Source organism: Protopterus annectens, chromosome 11.part0 (genome assembly GCF_019279795.1).
Source record: "Protopterus annectens isolate FY-2018-M chromosome 11.part0, PAN1.0, whole genome shotgun sequence".
Lineage (NCBI taxonomy): Eukaryota > Metazoa > Chordata > Ceratodontiformes > Protopteridae > Protopterus > Protopterus annectens.
Window position 1 is genome coordinate 233,469,463 of NC_056745.1, and position 25,295 is coordinate 233,494,757.

Below are 25,295 nucleotides of genomic sequence, written 5' to 3' on the forward strand. Positions count from 1 at the left end.
ACCTCTGCGGCTGTGGCTCTGTTTTTTGACACCAATGAGTTGACGTGTTGGTGAAGAAGTGAGACCCTTTTGACCGGAAGATGTAGAGTGGTGGTTGAGGTATCTAACTCTGCTCCTATAAAGACGGTATGCTGCGATGGCGACAATGCAGACTTTTCAAAGTTGACTGTAATGCCCAAGTGGTTGCAGAGTGTCAGAGTAGATTCTGTTTCCTGAATTAATTGAAGCCTGGTGGTGGCGGTAAGGAGCCAATCATCTAGGTATGGAAACACCTGGAATCCTAGACACCTCAGGTGAGCCGTGACCACTGCCATGCATTTGGTGAACACTCTGGGGGCAGTAGTGAGACCAAAGGGCAGGGCTCGAAACTGGTAGTGATTGGCTTCCAGCTGGAAACACAGGTGATCTCTGGAGTGTCTGTCCATCTTTATGTGGTAGTATGCGTCTTTCAGATCGATGGAGCACATCCAATCGCCTTTTCCTAAAAAGAGAAGAATGGCCTGAAGCCTGACCATTTGGAACTTCTCTTTTTTTACAAATTGGTTGAGTCTGCTGAGGTCCAAGATAGGTCTCCAGTCCCCTGTTTTCTTTGGAACCAAAAAGAATCTTGAGTAAGTTCCGAATCAAGTTTGGTCTGCTGGGACTGGCTGGATGACTCTTTTTTTCTAGCAACTTGTGGACCTCTATAGTTGCTTGTCCCCTGAGACTGGGTGGAACATCCAGGATTCTGTTGACAGGAGTGGGAGGGGAAGAGAACAGTATGAAATACCCTCTGGAAATGATGCTTTGTACCCAGGTATCAGATGTTATGCTTAGCCAGGCTTCTGGGTACAAAGATAAGCGACCCCCGACTGCCTCCAGAGATGGACAGCCGGGTCTCCTTTCAAGAGCGCTGGTAGGGCTGACCAGAGAACTGGCCTCTGTCACCCTGCTGTTGCAGACCCCCCCTGCCGCGTGGCCGGTGTCTTCCATTATAACTCCCTCCTCTGCCTCTAGAGGGGGTTTCGCCACGTGTGTCCTGAAAGGCTCCCTGGGCTTTTCGGAACCACATCTTTCCGCCCTTAGGGCCCTTGGGATAGGGCCGAGTAGGGGTAGAAAAATGGACTCCGACGGCAGATAGAGTCTTTCCTTCCTGCTCACACCTGGTTAGAGTTTCCTTTACCTTGGGCACAAACAGGGATGAGCCATCAAATGGGGTGTTGATAAATGAAGACTTGAAAGGCTCCGCAAAGGAACAGAGACGCATCCAGGCTTGTCTACGCAGAGCAATGCTTGAACTAGCGGCACTACTCGAACCATCAGCTGCGTAAGATATGAGACGGATGGGTGAGTTCACAATCGAGTTTAGGGTAGCGAGCTGGGTGTTAACTTTGCCGGCAACCCCTGCAGCTACTGTACCCTGGAGAGTATCTCCTAGTTCTTTCAGGAGATCTCTTTGTAGTCTTGTAAAATGGGTTAAATAGTTCAGTGATCGAAGGGAAAAGGTCGCTGAACTAAACATGCATTTCCCATATCTATCCACAATCCTGGGATCTCTGTTAGGAGGATGGATAGATGGGGATGTCTCAGACGTTTCCTTTTTGGTGGCTGCCGCCACCACCATGGCATCAACAGGCACTCCTTTAGTCAAAAAAGCTTTGTCCACGGAGGCAGAGATGAACTTATTTGGCTTCCGAGGGACAGGTTCCATAGCCTCTGAAGACTCCCATGCCTTACGAGAGATCAGCTCCATGAGCTCATCATAAGGCGGAGACACCCAAGAGGTGGAAGGTTGAGACCCGAAAGCCTTCAAGAGCACTGACTCATCCTCAGTAGGGCTTTTGGACTGCCAACCACCCCTCTGATTAAGGATCTCTAAAATCTCCACAAAGGAGATATCCTAAGAGGGGGATCGAGGGGACCCTTCTGACTCATCCAAGTCAGTGTCAGATGTCAAAGACTCCAGTGGGGAGTCCAATTGCCTCCTCTAGCACAGTCTCATCCTGGGTACCTCCTCAGTGGGGGCTTCTGGGGAGGTCTCAGAAGAGCAGGGGGCACCCTGTGGGGCTACTTGAGGCTCAGGGTCTCTATGCGTGGTTTGACTGGTAGAAGCAAGAGCAGACACAGGCGCTTGAGGGGAGGAGGAAGCCAGACCTGATGCTGATGATGTCTTTGGAGACAGGACTCTCATCATGGCATCAAACGCACCATGACTCCAATGAGAAGGGATAGACGGATCTGAAGGGACCGTCCAATCCTCCCACACCGAGGCCATGGGCTCTGAGCCCGAGGTAGGAGCCGAGCTCATCTGAGCCGAAGCCCCAAGAGGAAGAGTCGGCACCAACAAATCGGTACGACTATCCTCTCTGGACCCGACAGGAGAGCATTGGCTTCTAGAGTCCCCGGTCGGCGCTGAGGACGTCCGAGTAGATGGAACCGATAACACTGGAGCATGTCTCAGCTTCACAGGCTCAACAACCATCAGGTTGGCCTCCTCCAGCTCCGAATGTCCAGTACGGCTCGAAGGAGGAGCAGTGAAGTCCGGGTTAATGTCTTCAGTTCCGACTAAGGCGTCAGAGCCGACAACAATTTGGCAAGGCCTGGTGCCCGTAAAAGCTTCTGCACCAGCTGGTCCGTATCCAGATCTGAGAGGCTGACAGAAGACTTTGAGGAGTGCACCGAGGGTGCTGATTGGAGCAGAGGAGATGAGGGAATCTCAGAAACCGGCTCCAAAGCTGTGAGCTGGCTCCGAACAAAAGGGACACTTGGTTCCAAAGGCAGTGGAACCGATGACCCTACACCCTCCATTTATTTAGCCTTTTTCGATAACTTGGAGTCACCTGAAGACTTGGATGACTTAGAGGATTTACTAGCACCATCCTGGTCACCCAGTGCTTCCGAGAAGGGGTGCTGAAGTAAATCCCTATCCACCAATTTTCTCCTCCTCTCTATATGTACCCTGGAAGAGAAGGAGTGACAGATGCTACAAGAGTCTTGGAGGTGTAATGCCCCCAGACAACAAACGCACTCAATGTGCCCGTCAGTGACTGACATTTTTTATCCACAATCCAGATATTTTTTTAAGACAGATGTAGGATGGGGCTTCTCCTTCTCTACAGACATCCTTTTAAATTTAGACAAATTTAAACAAATGGAAAAAACACACTCAAAGCAACTATTTAAATAACTACTGACTAAGAATTTAGTTAAATACAAGGCAACTGCTAGGCCAACTCTAACTAGAAACACTTCTATAGAAAAAACAAAGCCAACACAGGGCACTTATCTAAATATATATATATATATATATATATATATATATATATATATATATATATATATATATATAAACTATCCTAACAAGAATGAAAGTCAAGAGAAAGTTTTTAAAACTTGCAAATAGACGAATCTTTCCAATAAAATTGGTCCGAGCTATCTGGAACACCGAGATCTGTGCCGCGGCAAACTAGATCTGGGGTAATTCCAGCAGTGCATCATGGGATAAGGGGCTTGGTCTCGAGCTACTGGTAACCCTTGAGCTTTGCTAACGGCCGTGTTGGAGCCGAGGATCGACTCCGAACCCATCAGTGAGAATAAATGGCGAGATTTAACAACGTCACATTAATTTGTTACGGAATTTTTGTCATGTGAAGCCTGGCTACAGAAATCATAAGAACATGAGACAGTGAACTTCTGGATTCTGAAATATCCTCTAGAAGAATTTATTTATTTATTTTTATTTTACATTTGTTAACTGAGCAGTGTCCGACTGGGCCAAGGAGCCCATTTTCAATGGAGACCCGGGGAGAAAAGCTCCACACAGACTAACATTGTAAAGATAGTACAAAACCATAAAAATCATAAAGTTACATACAATGTTAATACACTTGATATAAAAGTTATACATGTATAATACAGAAGACCACCATGTATAATCCAGAAGCCTGGGTATAGCTGTGAAATCTCAGAAAATGACACTTGCAACATTTTTACATTGTGCTGATGAAAAAAGCCATTATGAGGGACGTCTACAGTAGACATCCTCAAAGAAGAGTGAGAAAAGATTTCTCTAAGTTTTTTAATCCGTAAATTCTTAACAACTTGAGAGAAAAAGTCTGCAAAATAAAGCCATCAACTAAATATCGACAAAAGTGAATGCTTTCCAACCTGGCATGGCTATTGAAGGAGCTAGGCATTTGTACACCCTCTTGGAAGAGCTGACAAATCACAGTGCAACACAGAAACTGAAAGGTGAACCAAATATAGAAATGTATTTGAAATCTTTCAGGAATAGAAAAGATACTGGTTGTGTCGAGGTTCCTTCTTTCTTTCTTTGGCAGCAGAAACATTCTTAAATAAAATCTTTTTCCAGTTGGATCTGGGGAAAGAGATAGAATAACCCTTTCAGAATCATTTGATCTAGGATAAGAAGGAAAGGGAAGGTTGAAAAGAATGGATGAAGAGGAATCCCTGAGTAAAGAGGAAGGGAATCCTCCTGCCAATTACAATCAAAATGATTCTTACTCTCAAAGCACCTGAAGGCAAATGGTGTCTCAGAAGTCAGAAAAGCCCTAAGCGTTGCAGACTGCCAGGGTGGGAAAGGGAAAAACATAAGGGGGCATACGGTTAGCTTTGGGGAGGACTTTACTTCTTATTGACACTCCTTGCCATTGCTTTGTGAAATCATATTTACCTTTCAGAGAACTCCTAATTCTAATTCTAATTTGTGATTGCAGAAAAGTTTTTAACTATTATGCAAGGAATTTTGAAAAGGTATATAATCTCCTGAAATAACTTTACCCTTTCATCAAAACTTTCAAGGACCTTAGCATAGAAATGGCTCAATAACACCTCTTTCACCAGGGAAACGTTCAGATTTCAGCTATTAACTTCCTTACTAAATTCGGATAATGTAGTAAGACAACTCTTCTCATCACTGACCCCATGACAGCTGCTAAAGAAAGAGTATTATCCATGTTATAAACACATTTGAAAGCATGTTTAGTTATGTGAGACCCATGCAATACTAAGGAATTCAGGGATGCCAGAGTCTCTGAAGAAGGAAGATTATCAACTAATTATTATCATGCTGACAGAAAAAGCCAGTTGAAAAAAGGAGTTTGTGGGTCTGTGGCTGTTATTTAACTTATCAGACTTTCCTGGGGCATGCAGCGGTTTGTCAGATAAAATGTTGGCTGTAAATAAGGCAATCTTAAAAGCTGGGCACAGGAGGAACAGTTGTAGATAGAAGAAAAATCATGCCTGCCCCCTGTTCCTTAGTGACTTCCCTAGGAACAACACCAGAGGGACTGAGAGAAGAGATGAGCAGTTGGAGGAACAGCTGATGACCACAATGGAGTCATCCATTTTTAAGTAGGTAAATGGAAGCCAGAGTCAAAATCAAAGCCCCCCCCCCCCGCCCCGATAACCTTTCTCTTTTTGCTACTCAGGGAGGAAGGGAGTGATGAAGTTACCAAGGCCCAGGTGTATGCGCTAGCTGCAAAAAGTGTCTGATTAGTGGATAGTGGAGATATGAAGAGTCAGTCTTACCTCCTGACTGAAAAGTTAATCATTGAAATTAATTTTTTAGTGACAATCACCAAACATGCTGTTCCCAATCCCTAGTACACACACTTGACAGAAAGGAGGTAACACTGTTTTCCACAAAAAGTGATAATTTACAAAATAATTCCTATAGAGTACTGGAGACTCTGTGGGCTGCAAAAGGTTTCTGACAACTGGATTGCAGAGCCTGGAAGAGTTACCTCCTGACTTAAACATTAAGTTAAAAGGTAAAACTTTCAGTGACAACATCAAACACAGTGTCCCAGCACCTAGGAATCAATTATGATATAAAATAGCATTTTCCCAACAAAAAAGTGATAATTAACTAGGAGATCCCCACAGGGAAGAAGAATTATCTGTCTAATGCAAAGGTGTCTGATAAGCAGATATCGGAGCTTGGAAGAGTTAGTCTTACCTTCTGGCAAAAAGTTAAGTTTTGAGAAAAAATTCTTTAGTGACAACCACCAAATACACAAGTCTCAGACCCAAATAACATGTTTTGACACAAAAAATAACATTTTTCTTCACAAAAAAAAGTCAGATTGGAAGGGAATCCCCATAGGCTACCAAAAATGATGTTTGATAAATGGTTAGCCAAACTTAGAAGGGTTGGTGAAACACTATGATAGGAAAAGTAAGTTTTGAGGTAACCTTTTAATGACAATCCCTCCCCAGAAAAACCATGTGTCCTAGCCCCTAGCCATAATATATGATAGAAAAGTGAAACTTTCCCTCACAAAAAAAATAGACATTTGCGAGGCATTTCACTCAGAGAACCATCTGAAAAAAAAGTTTCTGAGGTAAACTTTTAGTGACAAACACTAAAAACATCAGTTCAAGCCTTTAGTCTAAATCTAAGACTGATAGAAAGTTTTCTGTTAAAAAAATACACACACACACACACACACACACACACACACACACACACACACACACACACACACACACACACATGTCTTGGTGAAGTGCTAGCCAACTGTTGATTACCTGAAGTCTGCATATGAGCCCGTTCTTCAACTGTAAGAAAGCTCTCAAGTTTTGGTGCCCTGGTCACTGATTTTATCCTGCTTCCCTTGTGCAGGAGAGTGCCTGGGGTGTGTAAATGGTGTCCTAAAGCATTGGAAGCTGGCCAGCTCATCCAGTCCTTGATAGAGCATCCCATATAGCTTAGGTTACTGCAGCAGTGATCTCATGATAAATATCACAACTGTCTCCTAGACCACTACATGACAGATGGCTTTAATCACAGTGAGAGACTCTGTCTTCCTACTAAGTTTGCCCTTCATGCTACTGCATATGTGGTATCAGCCTCTTCTGGCCACAAGATTAACAGCCAAAGCTTACACTTGTCTACTTAGATCTTATGATATGGAACTCTGTTACTTGTCAGTCCTTTTACTGGCCTTTCACTTAGTAAGAAAGCTTTTCCTACAATTTCATCAGCTTGCTGGTATGAACTTACTGCTGAAATTAGTAGCAGAATTATGCTTTATTTCAATCCACACTGAAGAAATTCTTAACCTGTTAGTGTGAGTTGAAATGCTTTAGAGACAAAGGTAATTTTTAGCATCTCTGAACTCAAGACGCCACTGGTATACTATCTCTAGTAGGGTAAAATTAACTAATGATTTTGTAATCCATGGAATCATCTGACAGTTCAGCTAGTTAGTGTATACCTTTTGTACACATTGTATATTTATTAATATTTAGCAGAAAAATTGATTATTATTCTAATATTACATCTGAGCCCTTGAAAATTACAGTAAACTATTTTGTCATTTCATTCTTTGCATCTGTTTTGATACAATCTGTTACAGTGTGACTGTCTGTACTGCATTTGGTCCAAGTAGTAGTTTAAAAGGGTCCTTGTTCCAACTTGCCTACTCAGCTCACAAATAAATGCAAATAAATAAATAAATACAAAAGTACACTTCATGCTCAGTGGTATAATCAGTACATCACAAGAAGCCATATCTGACTCCATGGTGCAGAAGGATAAAGCCCTAACATGACCCAGGTGACAACAAGTTCAGTTAGTGGCTCCAGCACTGCAGGAGCCAGGCAGGGAGGGTGAGTAGTGAAGAGGCATGGCCCACTCTCCTCTACCAGGAGAGCTTGTGCATGCTCATGGAGCAAGTGGGCATGGTATGATTTCCCCAGCTGTGAGCAGACAAATGACCTGCTGGCATTTGAGGTTGGTGGATGTGGCTGCTTCCTGGCATACATGCCTATCTACATTAAGGGACTGCTGGTCAATACATTGAACATTTCACCTTAGTCAAACTGAGCATGTGTGTGGGGGGGATGTAGGAAAAATAAGAAAAATGGAAACCATTCCAATGGCTGTCTAAATAATGGCACTTAACTGATTTGTCTTTTTCTGACTATTGAAGCATAATCACAGCACTACATAATAATTTAGGCTTAGATCATAAATCTAAATATTCTGCACTGGATTATTTTAAAACTATTTCATATAATTTGCATCTGTGACTCACAAAGGAAATGTTTAGGGATCTGGAATTTTGAATTTGTGCTTTTTATGTGTTGTGATACTGTGCTATACTTGTGTGTTATTGTTGTTTTTTATGGTTTTTGATGTCTTAAGGTGTTGATTATATAAGGTTTCTTATTTATATGTTATTCAAAGCTTTTATTTGATTATATTTGTTTCAGTCTTTTATTGTTCCTTATGTTACTATAGATCTGTATTCAAACATATACAAGTAACCAGGCCAAAAAAAAAAAAAAAAAAAAAAAAACGTGAATAAATGGCTATCAAGCATCTCCAGTTTAGGAATGAATAGTGACTGTATAACTATGCTGCCTTAAAGGCATTGTAGATAGGCTTTGGACTGTGTGTTTTCTAGAGAACCATTTACCCAGGCCGGTTGACATATGAATAAATTAAGTTAAATCAAAGCTTTAGCAGATGTTCTTATAGGAGGTTTTACATGCTCACTCAGAGTATTACTGGCTGAGTAGTTTGCCTCCGTTTTTAGTTTAAATTTTGCTTACTATCAGAAATGTGAGCGTAGATACTGTAAGCCCCAAAACTGTAACAAATAAATTGTTATTCAAATAGAACTGTAGCTAATTCTAAAACTCACAAATTTCAAACACTTTTGCAAGTGGCTTCACCTCCTGCACCCCACCACTGGGAGGTCTGTATCCCAGACAATGCTGCTACTTACATATAACTTTAAAAATGCTGTACTTCAGAATAGGGGAAATACTCTGAAACACTGCAGTCTCAGACTTACTATGTATTCCCCCCCACATTTGCACATGCAGTTCCGCAGATCACAGTTATGGTCCTCAGACAAACAACAGATACCTGTAACATCACATCTCTAGCAGATGTCAAGAGAAGTGCATATAAACAGAATGCTCTCAGTGAAAAGACCACAATTCTTTTGATGCTTGAAGTAACCACCATCTGTAAGATTTTTAAAAGTAAGTTTACATAGGTCCTGCAGGGTGATAACATTTCCTAGTTAATGAGTGAGTAAAACAAGGCTATGTCCTTTTAAATATCTTATGTGTGTTATGAGATACAGAAAATATATGGCTACTCCAAAAGTCAGTAGAAGATAAGTTACCTAGAAAGGTTTGTGGACAACATCTTAAAATTACACAATAGCTGTATGACAACTATGTGCTACACTCATGATTTGAGCTATACATTAACTGATTCAGTTAATGTTATAACACTGTCTTAAGAACAATTTAGACCACTATCTGCAGTGTGGGAAACTACTTAAATTTAAACAAAATGTTTTGTATTGCATTGTATCTGTTTATAGTTACTTTATAGGACAATACCAGGTATCAATAGCTACAATTTTAAAACTAATCTGAAAGAAAGGGGGCTAAAGATATGGGTATGGAAGTGTGCAACAGGAAAGGTCTAAGGATATGAATAAATGAATGTCATAAATGCAATTATATTAAGGGTGGGGTGTTACAATGCCATGTTATGGTGACCACTAGCAGAAGTGAATAATAAAAGAGTGGGATGATTATAATATAAGGAGTGGACAGCTCAAGAGCTACTGAATTTAAAAACACAGGCCTGGGTGGGAGAGGTAGAAAAAATTGATTTATTCCCATAACACATTTCTCTGGTAGCTTTCTGAAGAAAATCCTGAACCAGTGTTCCTTATTATTTTAAATAAACTAAAACAGTTTCCATCTCCTCCCATAATTCACAGTCAGTTAGCTTTTCCTCTTTCTCACAGAAAGAAGCATAAATGTTTGCTTTCTGCCATAACCTATTAATTTAAATCACAAAGAAAAATAACATTTCTATAAAACATGAGAAAAACAACAGATATCCCCAATGGTGTAGAAGGTTGAAGCCTCGACTACAAACCAGGTGACCAGAGTTCAATTATCTCTGCATTTTCTTAGTCCTTCAGAAAGCGATCAGTGAGACTTATATGAGGACCAGGGGCAGGAGTTAGGCTCATCAACTAAACATCTTGTTGTATCCTTCAATACAAATTTGTGGAAGTATGTACTCCAATTGGGAAAGCATTTTTGGGCATCAGTAGTGATACATATAGCAGTTCCCTCCAGCTAGGAGTGTGGTTAAGCCATCACAAAAATGCTCTCTTTGATGAGATGCTAGTGAGAGCATAAAGTGCCCTTATAGTTGCTTGAAACACAGTCCCCTTTTGGGCAGCCAATCTTGGGTAAATTTCCCAGCTATGGGAATAAATGAGCCATGTCCAATAAGTGAAGGCGTTATGTTCACCAGGCATGGAGCAAAAAACACATAAAATGTGTGTGTGTGTGTGTGTGTGTGTGTGTGTGTGTGTGTGTGTGTGTGTGTGTGTGTGTGTGTGTACTGAATTAAACTGAAAAACACCTGAATGTTGATGACAAAAGGTTGACAACCCACATGCTGACATGGCACTATACATGTGCAAGGAACATCTTCAGTGCAAGCAAACTTAAACTTAAAAAAAAAAAAAAAAAAAGTAACCCATTGCTTTTTTGAAGGGGGAAGCCACCCTGCATCCCTAATGCGGGGATTGTGCCCCCACACCCCTGCTAATATAGAAGTTATGTTCTTACCATAACGTTCCATGTTAGTTGTCTTCTTCTCGCCTTCTTCTTGCTGGATGGGTTCGGAGCCGACCTCGGCTCCGACTCGGCCACTCTAAAAGCTCGAGAGTTGGTTCCACCGGCTCGAGGCTCCCCTTATATCCCACAATGCTAGGCGTGAGTTACCTCAGATCTCGTTTGTAAGCTAGGCCCAGCTTATAATAATAGCAGAATAACTAGAAACAAAGTCCACCTCTATAAACAAGGGAGAAGAGAAGGGTGACCTACATCCTGATCCAGGAAAATATGCACAGCAGAGCATATACCTAAAGTAAAGAGGTGGTAGAAAGAGAGGTCACAATTAAAAACTCCTCTAGGTCTGTCCAGGCCAGGGGGAAGGAGGATGGGATGCAAGAAGAAGGCGAGAAGAAGACAACTAACATGGAACGTTATGGTAAGAACATAACTTCTATATGTTAAGTTGTCTATCTCGCCTTCATTCTTGCTGGATGGGACCGCATCCCTAGCACCTTGTCCCGGGTGGCCTAACGGAACAGACTCCTGAGAACAGTGGAACCAAAGTTAGCTCTATGCCTAGAAGCTAAGTCCAACTTATAATGAGAAATGAAAGTGTGAGGAGTAGCCCAAGTAGCCGCTGCACAAATGGTGTCAATAGGCAGTCTGTCTTGGAAGGCTATAGAAGTAGCCAAAGCTCTGGTGGAATGGGCTTTAGGTTTGTTAGGCAGCTTTTGGTGTCTAATTTAATAAATAAGGGAAATCAGAGATGTTAGCCATCTAGATAATGATACCTTTGAAACTGAAAGTCCCTTTCTGCCTTCTGCATAAGAGACAAAGAGCTGGTCAGATTTTCTGAATTGTTTGGTTCTATCCAAATAGTACCTTAACTGACGATGAACATCTAGCCAATGCAATTTTTGTTCAGACCTGTTAGAATATTCTGGAAAAAACACAGGGAGGTCAATGCTTTGATTTAGGTTAGACGCCAAGGCTATCTTAGGTAAAAAGGATGGGTTGGTTCAGAAGATACCCTGTCCTTATGGAACAACAGATAAGGAGGTCGACAGCTGAGTGCATGAAGTTCTGAAACTCTTCTAGCTGAAGTAATAGCTACCAGAAAGAGAGTCTTCCATGATAGCAATTTTAAAGAACAGGAGGCTGCAGGTTCGAAAGGGGAAAGAATCAAAGAACTAAGAACTAAATTTAGGTCCCAAGGAGGAGGAGGATTTCTTATAAGAGGTCTGAGTAGAAAAACTCCCTTCAAACAGGCTTTGCAAAGCTTGTGGGACATTATGGCAGACTCTGAAATGCCCACATGAAAGTTAGAAATAGCTGCCAATTGAACTTTAAGAGTAGAAGGAGATGAACCTGCATGGAAGAGTTCAGCTAGAAAATCAAGGACCATTTGGATGGAAGCAGTGAAAGGATCTATGTCCCTTCCTTGAGCCCAATAGGCAAAACGTTTCCACTTACTCAAATAAATCTTTCGAGTGGAAGATTTATGGGAAGCTATCAAAATATCTCGAACAGAGTGAGATATTTGAGGAAGCCTGGCTAAGGTTGGAATTGGAGGAACCAAGCAGTGAGGTTCAGAGAGGGAAGGGAGCGATGAAACTGACCCGACTGATGGATCAAAAGATCTGGAACTAGGTCCAGATGCCAAGGTCACTCCAACAGAAAATGATGCAGAAAGGGGAACCAAACCTGTCGAGGCCAGTAAGGAGCAATGAGGATCAACAATGCCTTCTGAGCGATAGCTTTCTGTATCACTTGAGAGATTAGTGGGAAGGGAGGAAATGCATACAGAAGTCCCCGGGGCCAAACTTGGACTAGAGCGTCTCTGCTGGGCTGGCCTGATAAAGGGAATAGGGTGAAATAATCTCTGCACTGCTGTTTTGGGGAGTAGCAAAAAGGTCGCAGCAAGGCTGACCCCACTTGAGAAAAATTTCTATCACAACAGAGTCTTTCAGAGACCACTCGTGAGGCATGAGGATAGCTCTGCTCAACTTGTCCGCGATTTGATTGGACTTCCCGGGGATGTGCATTGCTATCAGAAACCGCTGAGACAAAATCGCCCATTGCCACAGTCTGAGTGCTTCTCGACACAGGGGGTAGGACCTGGTTCCACCTTGTTTGTTGATATACCACACTACAGACATATTGTCCGTCTGGATTGCTATCGTTCCCAAGGGAAGAGAGTCTTGAAGGGCTTGCAACGCTAAAAGCACTGCTCTCATCTCTAGAACATTTATGTGCAAGTGGCATTCGTCTGGTTGCCATGTGCCCTGGACAGTTCTGCCCTGATAATGCCCCCCCCACCCGATCAGGGAGGCGTCCGTTGTCAGAGTAGCAACCGGAGGGGGAGGAACAAAGGGTCTTCCCAAGAAGAGCTGAGGGGAAGACATCCACCACAGAAGATGATTCCTGCCTGTTTGCGTAATCATAATGGTGTGGGACATCGGAAGTTGCTGGTATGACCATTGTGTGAAGAGCATCCATTGAAGGATTCTCATGTGGAATCTGGCTAATGGAAGCAGAGTTATGGCAGCCGCCATAATCCCCAATACTTTCAGAACTAACCTGGCTTTGACTCTGTTGCTGCTGAAGAGGAGCGAGACCAGTTTGTGTATGTCTGTTATTCTCTGATCTGTTAGCCTCGCAGACATGTTGACTGTGTCTAGAATTGCACCTATGAAGGTAATAACAAGACAAGGCGACAAAACAGACTTTTCGCAATTTATTGAAATGCCTAAGTTTTGACAAATGCGAAAGGTGTAGTCCCTGGCCCTTAGAAGAAGATGCTTGGTGGGAGCTGTGAGGAGCCAGTCGTCCAAATATGGAAACACCTGGAATCCTTGACGTCTCAGGTGAGAAGCTACCACTGCCATGCATTTGGTAAACACCGGGGCAGTGGTGAGTCCAAAGGGCAGGGCTCTGAATTGAAAATGACTGGTTCCCAGCCTGAAGCGGAGAAATCTTCTGGAGCGTCTGTTCATTTTATATGATAGTACGCATCCTGAAGGTCTATAGAGCACATCCAGTTTTTTCTTCCCAATAGGGGAAGGATGGACTGTAGCGTGACCATCCGAGATCGTGTTTTCTTGACCGACTTGTTCAAGATACTGAGATCCAAAATTGGTCTCCAGTCCCCTGTTTTTTTGGAACTAAAAACCTGGAGTAGATTCCGGATCCTTGCTGGTCTGCTGGAACTGGCTGAATTGCTCTTTTTGCAAGCAGCTTTGAAATTTCCAAAGCTGCAAGATCCCTTTGAGCAGGTGGAACATCTGGAAGGGATTTTTTTGATCGGTTTGGAATGCAAACGAAGGGAATGGAGTAGCCTTCGGAAATGATGGACTGTACCCACTTGTCTCGAGTTAGGGATAGCCAGGCTTCTGGGTACAGTGACAATCTTCCCCCGACTGCCTCCGAAGGTGGACAGTCGGGCAACACCTCAGGGATGCTGAAAGGGCTTATCGGAGAAAGTTTCTCGATTGCCCTGGTTCTGTGGACCCCCCCTGCCTCTAGGGCGATGTCTACCATTGTTGTTCCCCCCTCTGCCTCTGGCGGGGAACCGACTGTGTGTCAGGCGAAGTCCCTTGAGATTGTTTGCGGAACCACATTTTTCCACTTTTCTGGCCTTTGGGGTAAGGCCTAGAAGGAGTAGAAAAAAGGACTCCGACGGCAGAAAGAGTCTTGCCATCAGTCTCGCACCTAGTCAAGGTTTCTTTCACTTGAGGACCAAAAAGAGATGATCCATCAAACGGGGAATTAGTGAACAACATTTTAAAGGGGTCCGCAAAGTTGCATAGCCGCATCCAGGCATGCCTGCGTAAGGCCACTCCTGTCCCTGCGGCCCTGCTTGCTCCATCAGCCACATACGAAAGGAGGCGCATGGAGGAGTTAGCTATGGAGTTCAGGGTAGCCAGCTGAGTGTTCATCTTGTCTTGAAAACCCACAGCTGTAGGATCCTTCAACATATCACTCGCTTCTTTGATCAAGTCTCTTTGAAGACGAGTAAAATGGCATAGGTAGTTCAGCGAACGCATTGCAAAGGTCGCTGACGAGAACATCCACTTCCCGTACCTGTCCATAGACCTAGATTCCTTGTTAGGTGGATGAACAGGCACTGAAGGATCAGCTAGTTCCTTCTTAGTGGCAGCAGCAACCACCATAGCATCCACAGAAACTCCCTTTGTCAGAAATTGTTTATCTGTTGGTGCTGTGATAAATTTTGAGGGTCTCCTGGGAGTGGGGTCCACTGAATCAGGAGCCGTCCATGCCTTTTTTGCTACCACCTGCATGAGGGGGTCAAAGGGGGGAGACACCCAGGAGGTGGAAGGGCGAGAGCCAAACGCCTCAAGATACACAGATTCATCCTCCGAAGGGTTGAGGGCTGGCCAATTTCCCCTCTGTTTGAGGATTTCTAGAATGTCTGCAAAGGAGACGTCTTCAGAAGGGGAATGGGGGGGCACCCTCGGAATCCTCTAAATCTGTGTCAGAGGTGATGGACTCAGGTGAGTCTATGTGTTTCCTCTTACACTTTCTCTTCCGAGGGGGCTCTTCTGCCAATTCAGGAGAGGCCTCGGAAGAGAATGAGATCCCCACAGGGGATTCCTGAGGAGCTGGCTCTCTGCGGCCTGGGATGAGGGAGTGAGTAGACTTGACCTGAGGCACCGAAGAGGGAGGGGCGGACGGAGCCGACTGTGGAGTTGAACCAGGTTCCAACACACTCCGCATGACCTCGAACGCACCCCTGTCAGGCAGAGCCAGAGGTCCCCGCTCCGAGAAGCTGAAAACCTCCCTCGGCACCGACAGTGATGGCTCCGAGGCCGATGTTGGAGCCGAACTCACCAGCGCCGAAGCACCGAGAGGGAGAGCGGGGTCGGACAAGGGTTCGATGCCACTCACCCCCTCGGAGCCGACGAGGGAAGTCCGGCGCCGAGATTCTTCTAAGGAAGAAATCGGAGCCGACAACGGAGCCGAAGACATTTGTATCCGCTCCGACGCTACCACAGTCTCGGTTCCGAAACGCCTGCCCGAGCTCAAAGGAGTCGGAGGAGGAACATAATGAGGAACAGGGTCAGGCATCGACTGATGAGTCGGGCTCTGAAGCATTTGGGCCAGTGCCTCGGACTTAAGAAGTCGACTCACTACCCTCTGAAGGTCATGGTCCGAAAGCCTCAATGACCTAGAGGAGTGAGATCTATGGCTCCGTTCAGACAGCAAGGGAGATGCTGGAGCCGAATGAACGGAGCCAAGGGACGGTGACCTGGACCTCTTTCTAGATGTCGGCTCCGAAGGTCTAGTCAGAGCCGACACAGGAATTTCCAACACCTCGGCTCCAGCCGGAGCCAAGGGAACCACAGAAGCTGCAGTCTGAGACTCATCGGCTCCAGCCGGAGCCGATGTAGAAGGAGGTTTCGAAGCCTTAGGCCTCGACTCAGTAGCTGGAGCCGAGGACCTAGAAGCCTTAGAGGGTTTGCCCGAAGAAACAGTAAGGGAACCCTCAGGCTTAAGTAAACCTCTCAAAATAAGTTTTTTTTTTTTTTTTCCTGCAGGACTCTGGGGCTGAAGCCATGGCATACAGCACAAGAGTCCTGCAGGTGCAAAGGTCCCAGGCAGTAAACACAAGAAGTGTGACCATCTGTCAGAGACATTTTCTGACAGCACGAGTCACACTTCTTGAAGCCTGAGACCTTTGAATCCTTGGACATTATCAAGGACCTAAGTGTAACCACACACAGAAAACACACACACACTGATTACACTAAAAGGAAAGTTAACTACATTATACTAATTAAACTATTTAGTTAGCTTAAGAATAAAAAATATCCCTAACACAACACAAGCACTCCACTAGGGATAGTAGGGCCCGAAGGCCTAAGGGAAGAACTTTTAAGTTCTTGAGGGAAAAAAATGGGAATAAAGAAGAAAGGGATGAAATATACTAAACTAAGGGAAATATGAACAATTTAGTAAAGAAAAGGGGATTTAAACTAGTTTAAATCGACTGATTAAACTACTGACCTGAGCCGGTAGAAAAACAACACCTCGATCGCTGTAGCGGCAAACGAGATCTGAGGTAACTCACGCCTAGCATTGTGGGATATAAGGGGAGCCTCGAGCCGGTGGAACCAACTCTCGAGCTTTTAGAGTGGCCGAGTCGGAGCCGAGGTCGGCTCCGAACCCATCCAGCAAGAATGAAGGCGAGATAGACAACTTAACATTATATGTTTTAACTCCAAAATTGTACATTCTCCAGAGAACGGACATATTCCTGAACCCTGGAGATTGTTGATCACACATCTGTCAACCACCTGCTTTGTCGACCAGTGTCCTAACAAAATTGTGTTGACATTTGGGAGTTTGTACCAACTTAACTACTCCCATAAACACACACACACACACACACACACATATATATATATATATATATATATATATATATATATATATATATATATATATGTGTGTGTGTGTGTACATTAGATACAACTGCATTACACAGCTGACATGATAGTTTAAAGACTGGAAAATATATTGATATAAATTGCATCATTCTCTAGAACAGACAACAAGATACCTAGGAATGAATATGAGAACACTTACCTCTTTGAGTACCATTATTTGGTCAAGAAAGTATGTACATTCACTGCTGAATAGCTCCCATACAGCTTCATGTTTCATCAAGTCAGTTTTATCCACATCTTCTGATTTAATTTCATGCATTTTTAGAACATCCCTCCAATTTATGTCCTGTTCAAATAGACATAAGTACAAGCAATAAGACAGAACATATGATTTTCATCTTATTTTTATCCTTGTAAGAACTAAGCAGCGCAATCTTTAATTTGAAGGAAAATGCTTACACATTGAGTGTTATATTTCTTAGACAGTACACTAACACATATCTTGACTTCTAGAGTCAGTAAAACTTGGATTTAAACAAAGAAACAGTTTTCAGTGATATGAGGTAACTGCCTCAAACATCTTTAGGTATAGGTGCAAAAAATGTTTAGTAATAGCAAAATTGTAAAGTCTATCATACAAAATTAGCTGTCTGTAAGCAAAGGTACAGATGACAGGACATTTTCTGTTATAATGTTGCTAATAGACAATTGCTTTAAAATGCACAGCAAACAAAAACATTTTGAATGATTAATTAACTATTAAATGCACAAATGTACAATTTATAGCAACTGAATCCAACCTTTGAAGGTAGTCTAGTAGCAAAATAACTATTAATAGTTTTAACATGCAACAATCTGATGAGAGACATACCATAGTTTTTATAAATTTCCAAAAAAAAAAAAAAACAAGTTTCTGAAAAGTTCACAGTTTAAGTATTGCAATTACATAATGAAAATGTGTATAAAATGTTGTGGTACTATACATTCATAAAATAAATATCACAAAGACCAAAAAATGTGTAATTCAGGAAATGTACAAATGTACAAATATAAAAAGTAATTCAGCTCTGTAATATAGAATGACACTTGTATTTACAAAAGGGACATGGCCTCTCTCTCTCTGGTTAAATTACACCAGATATGTATGTGTTTTTTACAGTGGTGGCATGAATGGACCCTATTCCTAAGTTAGGGTATACTTAAAGTTCATTAACTTAGTGTTATTTCAGTTACTGATGTTATCTATGTAACCAGGTACCCTGGATTACAACCTTCAATAGTTCAGATGGGGTCACATATATTGGTAGCATATTTGAATAAGTTTGGAATTCCATTTATTGGCCACATTTCTCATGACCATTTTGGGATCCTGAGTGATGCTACAAATGGCAGGTTATGACCACTGAACAGAACATTATCACTATATGGGTTCATACATTCACAGGTGACTATTAGGCAAATGACCCCGGGGGGGGGGGGGCACCTCTCAACTGTCCAGATTTTCACAGAATATCTAGATATTGTTTATGCCCTGTATTCTTTTTCTGATGATCCTCTGTGGATGCTTCTATTGTTGCATATGCCTGGTCGGGTATATATGAAGGATGTGGTGTACTCAAAGACTGGTCTGGTGAGGGCAGGGTATAACAGAACAATGACATTCTTCAACCTGGATGCCATTCCCTTATTTAAAAGTTGTTGAACACGAAGTAATTTCCTAGCTACAGTTGAAGCATAATAGTCAAATGCCAGGTTACTGTCAACATCTACTCCCAAATCTCTGACCGCTGGGTTTACTCCTAGAGGTGTATTATCAATGTTGTAGTTCCCGTGGGTGACCATCATCTCAAAGAATATTATTATGCATTTCTTGCTGTTGAATTTTAGACCATAGCTCTGGCACCAATTAGTCTGTGTCAGGTCTTCTTCAAGGGTATTTGTGTCTTTGGGGGATTCTATGACAGTGCTTAATTTGTAGTCATCTGCAAACTTGGTCAACCAGAGGGTCATGATGTTGGCCTTGACTTCAAACAAGTAGATGCTGAAAAGGAGCTGTCCCATTGCCAAGCCTTGAGGGACTCCATCAGTGATTGGCCTCTTTGTGGAGGTAGACTCCACTATCATAACTTCTTGGGTCTATCTTTGATCTAGGTGGCTATCCAGTCGGAGACATACAGGTTTATACCTAATTTTATGAGTCTGTCTACAGCACTTACGTGGGTATTGTGTTGAATACTTTGGCAAGGATAAGATAAGCAGTATGCACCATTTTGCCCTCATTCATTGCTTTGGTGACCTTATTAAAGAAATCCACCAGGTTGAGTAGGCATGGCCTGCCCTTGATTAATCCAAACTGGATTGGATCCAGTGTCTGAAGGAGTTATATATAGGATTGCAAGACATTTTGCTTTGTTTAATCTCACCAAAAGCTCATCCACTCTGGACCTCTCATACAGTTTCTAGTAATCACCATAAAAATCCCATTGAGCCATCTAACTTGGGGACAAACACCATCACACTTTCTTCAGTTCACCTCAAGACTCCTCAGTAACTTCAATTTTAAGCATCTTTCTCACTTACTCCCCTATTCCTTTTCTCTTGGACTGGGGTACTGTATATGGGGTTAGGATTGCCTTCCCCTGACAGAGTTTCAGTATGATGCCAAATTAAATTTGTTCTACAAGGTAGCTCTAAAAAAAAATCTTTATTTCCGAGTAAAATCTCTTTTACTTTTGTTTTTTGAGCCTTAGACAAAGTTTTGTCTCATTGGATGGCCGGGATAAATTTCATTGGTGTTACACTACTGACATCTACCTTAGCTTTCAGGTGGACTTCAGAAGCTTCAACCTCTGTGTTTTTAAACACATTTTTATGTGATATATCTTTTCTAATCTTCTCTTTCCAGTTTGTCTTATCGTGAAGTTCACTTTTCTAATTTTCTTAACTGTCATCTTGCCAGAAATGTATTTGTGTCATTGGGGAACTAATGCTAACAGTCTGTTCCCTGTTTTAATTTCCTTGAGTCTTTCATTCTTTTTGTACAAGCTCTCTTGCATTTGTTATACTTACATTCATACAAATATTTCAAGTGCAGGCAATAACGCCCTTCTAGCTTGCCAATACACCAAAACAGTTACTTCATAATAAGTGTCCAGGCTGTTCTTAAATATCTAAACTAGTGCATGCTTTAAAGTAATTTGATATTGTATTCCATGCACCAGCTACTCTTATAAATCTTTTTTAAAAACCTACAGATCTATAACTATCATTAAACCAATTGGTTGATATGATTAGAAAAACTTAAAGATGGCTCTACCTATATACACAGGTCTAAATTACGGTTTCAATAACTGTGCGTTGTATTAAGTATTTACCTTTTAATTTATGTCTCCTAAATCTCATACGCTCAGTTTTGATGCATTTAGCAGTATATTATTCTCCTGTGCCCAAATGGTCAATTTAGTCAAGATATTTTATATGCCCTATCTGTAACACAGGTAATCGGTGTACCCATTTTCAAGTTATCTGCACACAAAATGTAGACCACTTCAGATGACAAAAATCTGAAAGATACACCCTAATTATAACTTCAAATTTCACCTGTCCAATTGCTGTATGATACTTGGCATGACCTATTTATAAGCAATGCAGCTATCCATCCTATCAAGAGTACACCAATACCTAGTTGTTATAATTTATTAATCAGTGTTTTGTGTATGACCCTGTTAAATGTTGAAGTTTAGTCTATATAAATTACATCACAGCACAATTTTTCATTCATAGGTGTTGTATTGTTATAGAATGTCATGTTACCATTGGTAATCGATCTATTTTCAACATATGCATGTTGCTATATGGTTTCAAGTCCCAAACTTTCCAACTCTGACAATAACTTATCCAGTATTACCTTTTTTCATTATTTTTCCACAACATGAAAGTAAACTTATTGGTCTGTATGACTCTGGGTTTGTCCTATTCCCATTTCAATTAAAGAAACATTTAACTAGTGCATGTCTCCAGTATTGAGAAATCTTCCCATATTTATATGACCTAGTAACTAACAGAAATGAATTATTCTCAGGTTATCATTACTAACTCCATCTCCTCCCTGTGGTCTATTTTGATCCAGTTTGCATAGTTCTTTTTCAATATAATCTAATTTGATTTCAGTATCTGAGGTTACTTGGATGTCACTAGGACAACTTATCACCCCCTTTGTAGAGCCAAACTGCTGTTTGTAAATATATCTATAATCTGTTGTGTCTGAGAATACATTTTAGAATCTACACAAAGTTTATACATTTGTATGTCTTTACTCTTTCCACATCGTATGTATTTATAAAATTGTTTTACATTTTGCTGAAATATCTTTATATAAATTTTCTTCAAATTTTTCTTGATCTTGTCTCAGACTATGTGTAATTTGTCTGCCCAGCTTATCTATTTCAGTTTTCAAAGTTGTAGTTCTTCCTCTTTTCCATTTCGTACATTTTTTGTCTTTCACCTTAATCAGTCTTGTTTTTATGGGAATATATCCTCCTGATATTGTGTGGCTAGATTCCTATGTTAAACATTTTTTTTTTCATTTTTTGCATTAACACAATTTCTCTTTCAAAGGTTTCCATATTCCTTCTGCAGTTTTTCTGCTGAATGCAACTCCAATTATTTTTACATAGTAGTTTTGCTTACATATAATTTGTTATTAATCTTCTGTGCACTGGTTTAGATTTTAGTTTGGCAGAATTGCCTAGCAACAAATTTACCTTTATAACTACATGGTCACTGAACATGGCAAAACTTGACATGAGGTAATAAGAAGTTATGTACCTACCATAATGTTCCATGTTAGTTGTCTTCTTCTCACCTTCTTTCTTGCTGGATGGGTTCGGAGCCGAACCTTGGCTCCGACTCAGCCAGTACTAAAGCTGGAGAGCTAATTCCACCGGCTCGAGGCTCCCCTACATCCCACAATGCTAGGCGGTAACTACTCAGATCTCGTTTGATAGCTAAACCAAGCAGTTCTGGTCTCCATAGTATGGAGAAAAAAGAACCCACCTCTATATAAATCTGAATGTAAGCTACACAAACATAAAAGGGGGAATAGAGGTGGTAGAACATGTGGGAAGGAAACTCCAAAGGAAGATCCCAAAATTTCCTATCGGTCTGTCCAGGCTAGGGGGAAGGAGGGTGGGATGCAAGAAAGAAGGCGAGAAGAAGACAACTAACATGGAACATTATGGTAGGTACATAACTTCTTAATGTTAAGTTGTCAATCTCGCCTTCATTCTTGCTGGATGGGACCGCGTCCCTAGCACCTTATTCTGGGTGGCCTATCGGAACAGACTCTTGAGAACGGAGGAACCAAAATTAGCCCGGCTTCGGGAGGCCATGTCTAATTTGTAATGAGAGATAAAGGTATGAGGAGAGGCCCATGGGGCTGCTGCACAAATGGAATCTATTGGAAATCTAGCCTGAAAAGCTATTGACATGGCTAATGCTCTAGTTGAGTGAGCTCTAGGCCTTGATGGTAGTTTTTGACATCTGAGTTCATAGATGAAAGTAATCACAGAGGCCAGCCATCTAGAAAGGGTTACTTTGGAAACTGGAAGGCCTTTCTTCCCTGCCGCATAAGATAGGAAGAGCTGCTCAGATTTCCTAGCTTGCTTGGTTCTGTCCAGATAGTAATGGAGCTGATGATGAACATCCAAAAAATGCAGCTTTTGTTCTGCTCTGTTGGAGTAGTTGGGGAAGAAAACTGGGAGATCGATAGTCTGGTTTAGGTTTGCCTCAGAAGAAATCTTGGGTAAAAAGGACGGGTTAGTCCTGAGAGACACTCTGTCTTTATGGAAAACTAGATAAGGTGGATGAATGCAAAGGGCATGAAGTTCTGATACTCTCCTTGCGGATGTTATGGTGACTAGAAAAAGAGTCTTCCAAGAGAGCAACTTCAAGGAGCAGGAAGCCGCAGGTTCAAAGGGGGGAAGAATCAAGGAAGTTAGAACCAAATGTAAGTCCCACTGTGGTGGGGGGTCTCTGATTGGGGGCTTAAGCAAAAAGATTCCTTTAAGAAAGGTTTTACAAAGCTTATGGGACATGATACTGGAGTCCGAAAAGCCTACATGAAAGTTTGAAATAGCCGCTAACTGTACTCTGATGGTGGAGGAAGAAGAGCCTGAGTGAAACAGTTCGGCTAGGAAGTCTAGGACTGATTGGATAGGGGCAGTAAAAGGATCCATATTTCTAGCTCCTGCCCAGAAGGAAAAACGCTTCCACTTGCTGGCATAAATCCTTCTAGTAGATGACTTAAGGGAAGCTATAAGGATGTCACGCACAGAATGGGAAATACGGGGAAGCCTGGCTAGGGTTGGAATTGGAGCAACCAAGCTGTGAGTTTGAGAGAGTGGAGGGACTGGTGCAGCTGTCCCGACTGATGGGTCAAGAGATCTGGCACTGGGTCCAGATGCCAGGGCTGCCCCAAGAGGTAACAATGCAGGAACGGAAACCATATCTGTCGTGGCCAGTAAGGAGCAATGAGGGTCATCGTGGCTCTCAAGGCGGTAGCTTTCTGAATCAACTGAGTGATTAATGGAAAGGGGGGAAAGGCATACAGAAGTCCCCGGGGCCAATTGTGGACTAGAGCATCTCTGGGGGGGGGGGGAGGGAAGAGAGTGAAAAAGTCGTGGCACTTGCTGTTTTGAGGTGTTGCAAAAAGATCGCAGCAAAGTCAACCCCATTTCTGAAAAATTTCTTCCACTATTGACTGCTTGAGAGACCACTCGTGTGGCATGAGAATGGCTCTGCTCAACCTGTCCACTATGATGTTGGACTTCCCGGGGATATGCGTTGCTATCAGAAACCGCTGAGAGGAGATCGCCCACTGCCAAAGTCTGAGTGCCTCTCGACATAAGGGATAGGACTTGGTTCCGCCCTGCTTGTTGATGTACCACACTACTGACATATTGTCCATCTGAACTGCAATAGTCCCGATGGGAAGAGAGTCCTGAAGGGCTTGCAATGCTAAAAGTACTGCTCTCATCTCCAAGACATTTATGTGCAGGTGGCATTCGAAAGGTTACCATGTGCCCTGGACCGTCCTGCCCTGAAAATGCCCCCCCCACCTGACCAGGGAGGCATCCATTGTCACCATGGTGACCGGGGGGGGGGGAGGAACAAGGGGTCTGCCCTGAAGGACTTGAGGTGAGGCCATCCACCAAGAAAGGTGTTTCTTGCAAGAGAGGGTTATTACGATGTTGTGTGACATTGGAAGCTGTTGAAAGGACCACTGGGAAAAAAGTATCCACTGAAGGATCCGCATATGAAAGCGAGCTAGGGGAAGTAGCATAATGGCTGCCACCATGAGACCTAATACCTTCAGGACAAACCTGGCCTGGATTCTGTATATAATACTGCATTCAGCTACAACCCACTTATACACGTTATGTCCTAAATTATTACAGGTAGATAGTTTTACTCTAGCAAAGCCTGTCAAGACACAAAGGCAGTCTAATCATTACCACTAAACTTGTTCCACCAAGCTTTAAACATGCCACTATAATACCACATCTCAAAGTTCCTTTATTCAACTAATGCTTCAGAATACAGACCAATACCTAATGTTTGCCCACTTTCCATAGTACTAAAAAATGTTTATGTCCAGACTCTAAAATATATTCAAATATATGACAGTGACAGAAAAAAACAGCGTTGTTTTCATCCCAGAAATTGCACAGTTACATCTGTTTACTACCTTACCAACCACATCCTAACAAACAGGAACAAAGGAATGTTTATATGTATAATATCTTTGGATCTTAAGTGTGCTTTCAACACACATGGCCATCAACATGTACTACAAAAACTGGTTAACTGTGGATTTTCTGAGGAGGTGATTCAATAGTTTACTCAGATGTACATTTATATTGCTTAGTTCAAACATTCTCTCAGATTCCAGTGCCATCCCAATAGGTGCAACTCTAGGAACAGTACCGGGACCTCTACTATTTTCTCTGTTTATTAACAGATTTCATTAGAATCTGCTCCATATCTTCCACACACTGTCTGAAGATGATATTGTAGCTGTAATATCCCACAGAGACATCAAAAGTTTAAATAATGCATTGCAATATGATTTTACCTTGGTATGAAACTGGCTCATTAACAAACTAGCCACCAACATTAAAAAGTATTCAGTCATGCTGTTTGCTTCTAACAAAAAATATCAGCAGCACCATCAATTTCTATCAAAGACACCAATGATACAGCTTTACCTTA

General features: G+C 42.2%; 1 protein-coding gene across 1 annotated transcript in view; it reads right to left on the reverse strand.

Moving 5' to 3' along the window:
• Positions 1-25,295, reverse strand: part of PLEKHG7 (pleckstrin homology and RhoGEF domain containing G7) — a 1,339,509-nt gene that overhangs the window by 497,650 nt on the left and 816,564 nt on the right. The window contains exon 7 of the mRNA XM_044087653.1: positions 17,224-17,370. Within this exon, the coding sequence (XP_043943588.1) occupies positions 17,224-17,370 (147 nt within the window). The remainder of the gene's footprint in view (positions 1-17,223; positions 17,371-25,295) is intronic.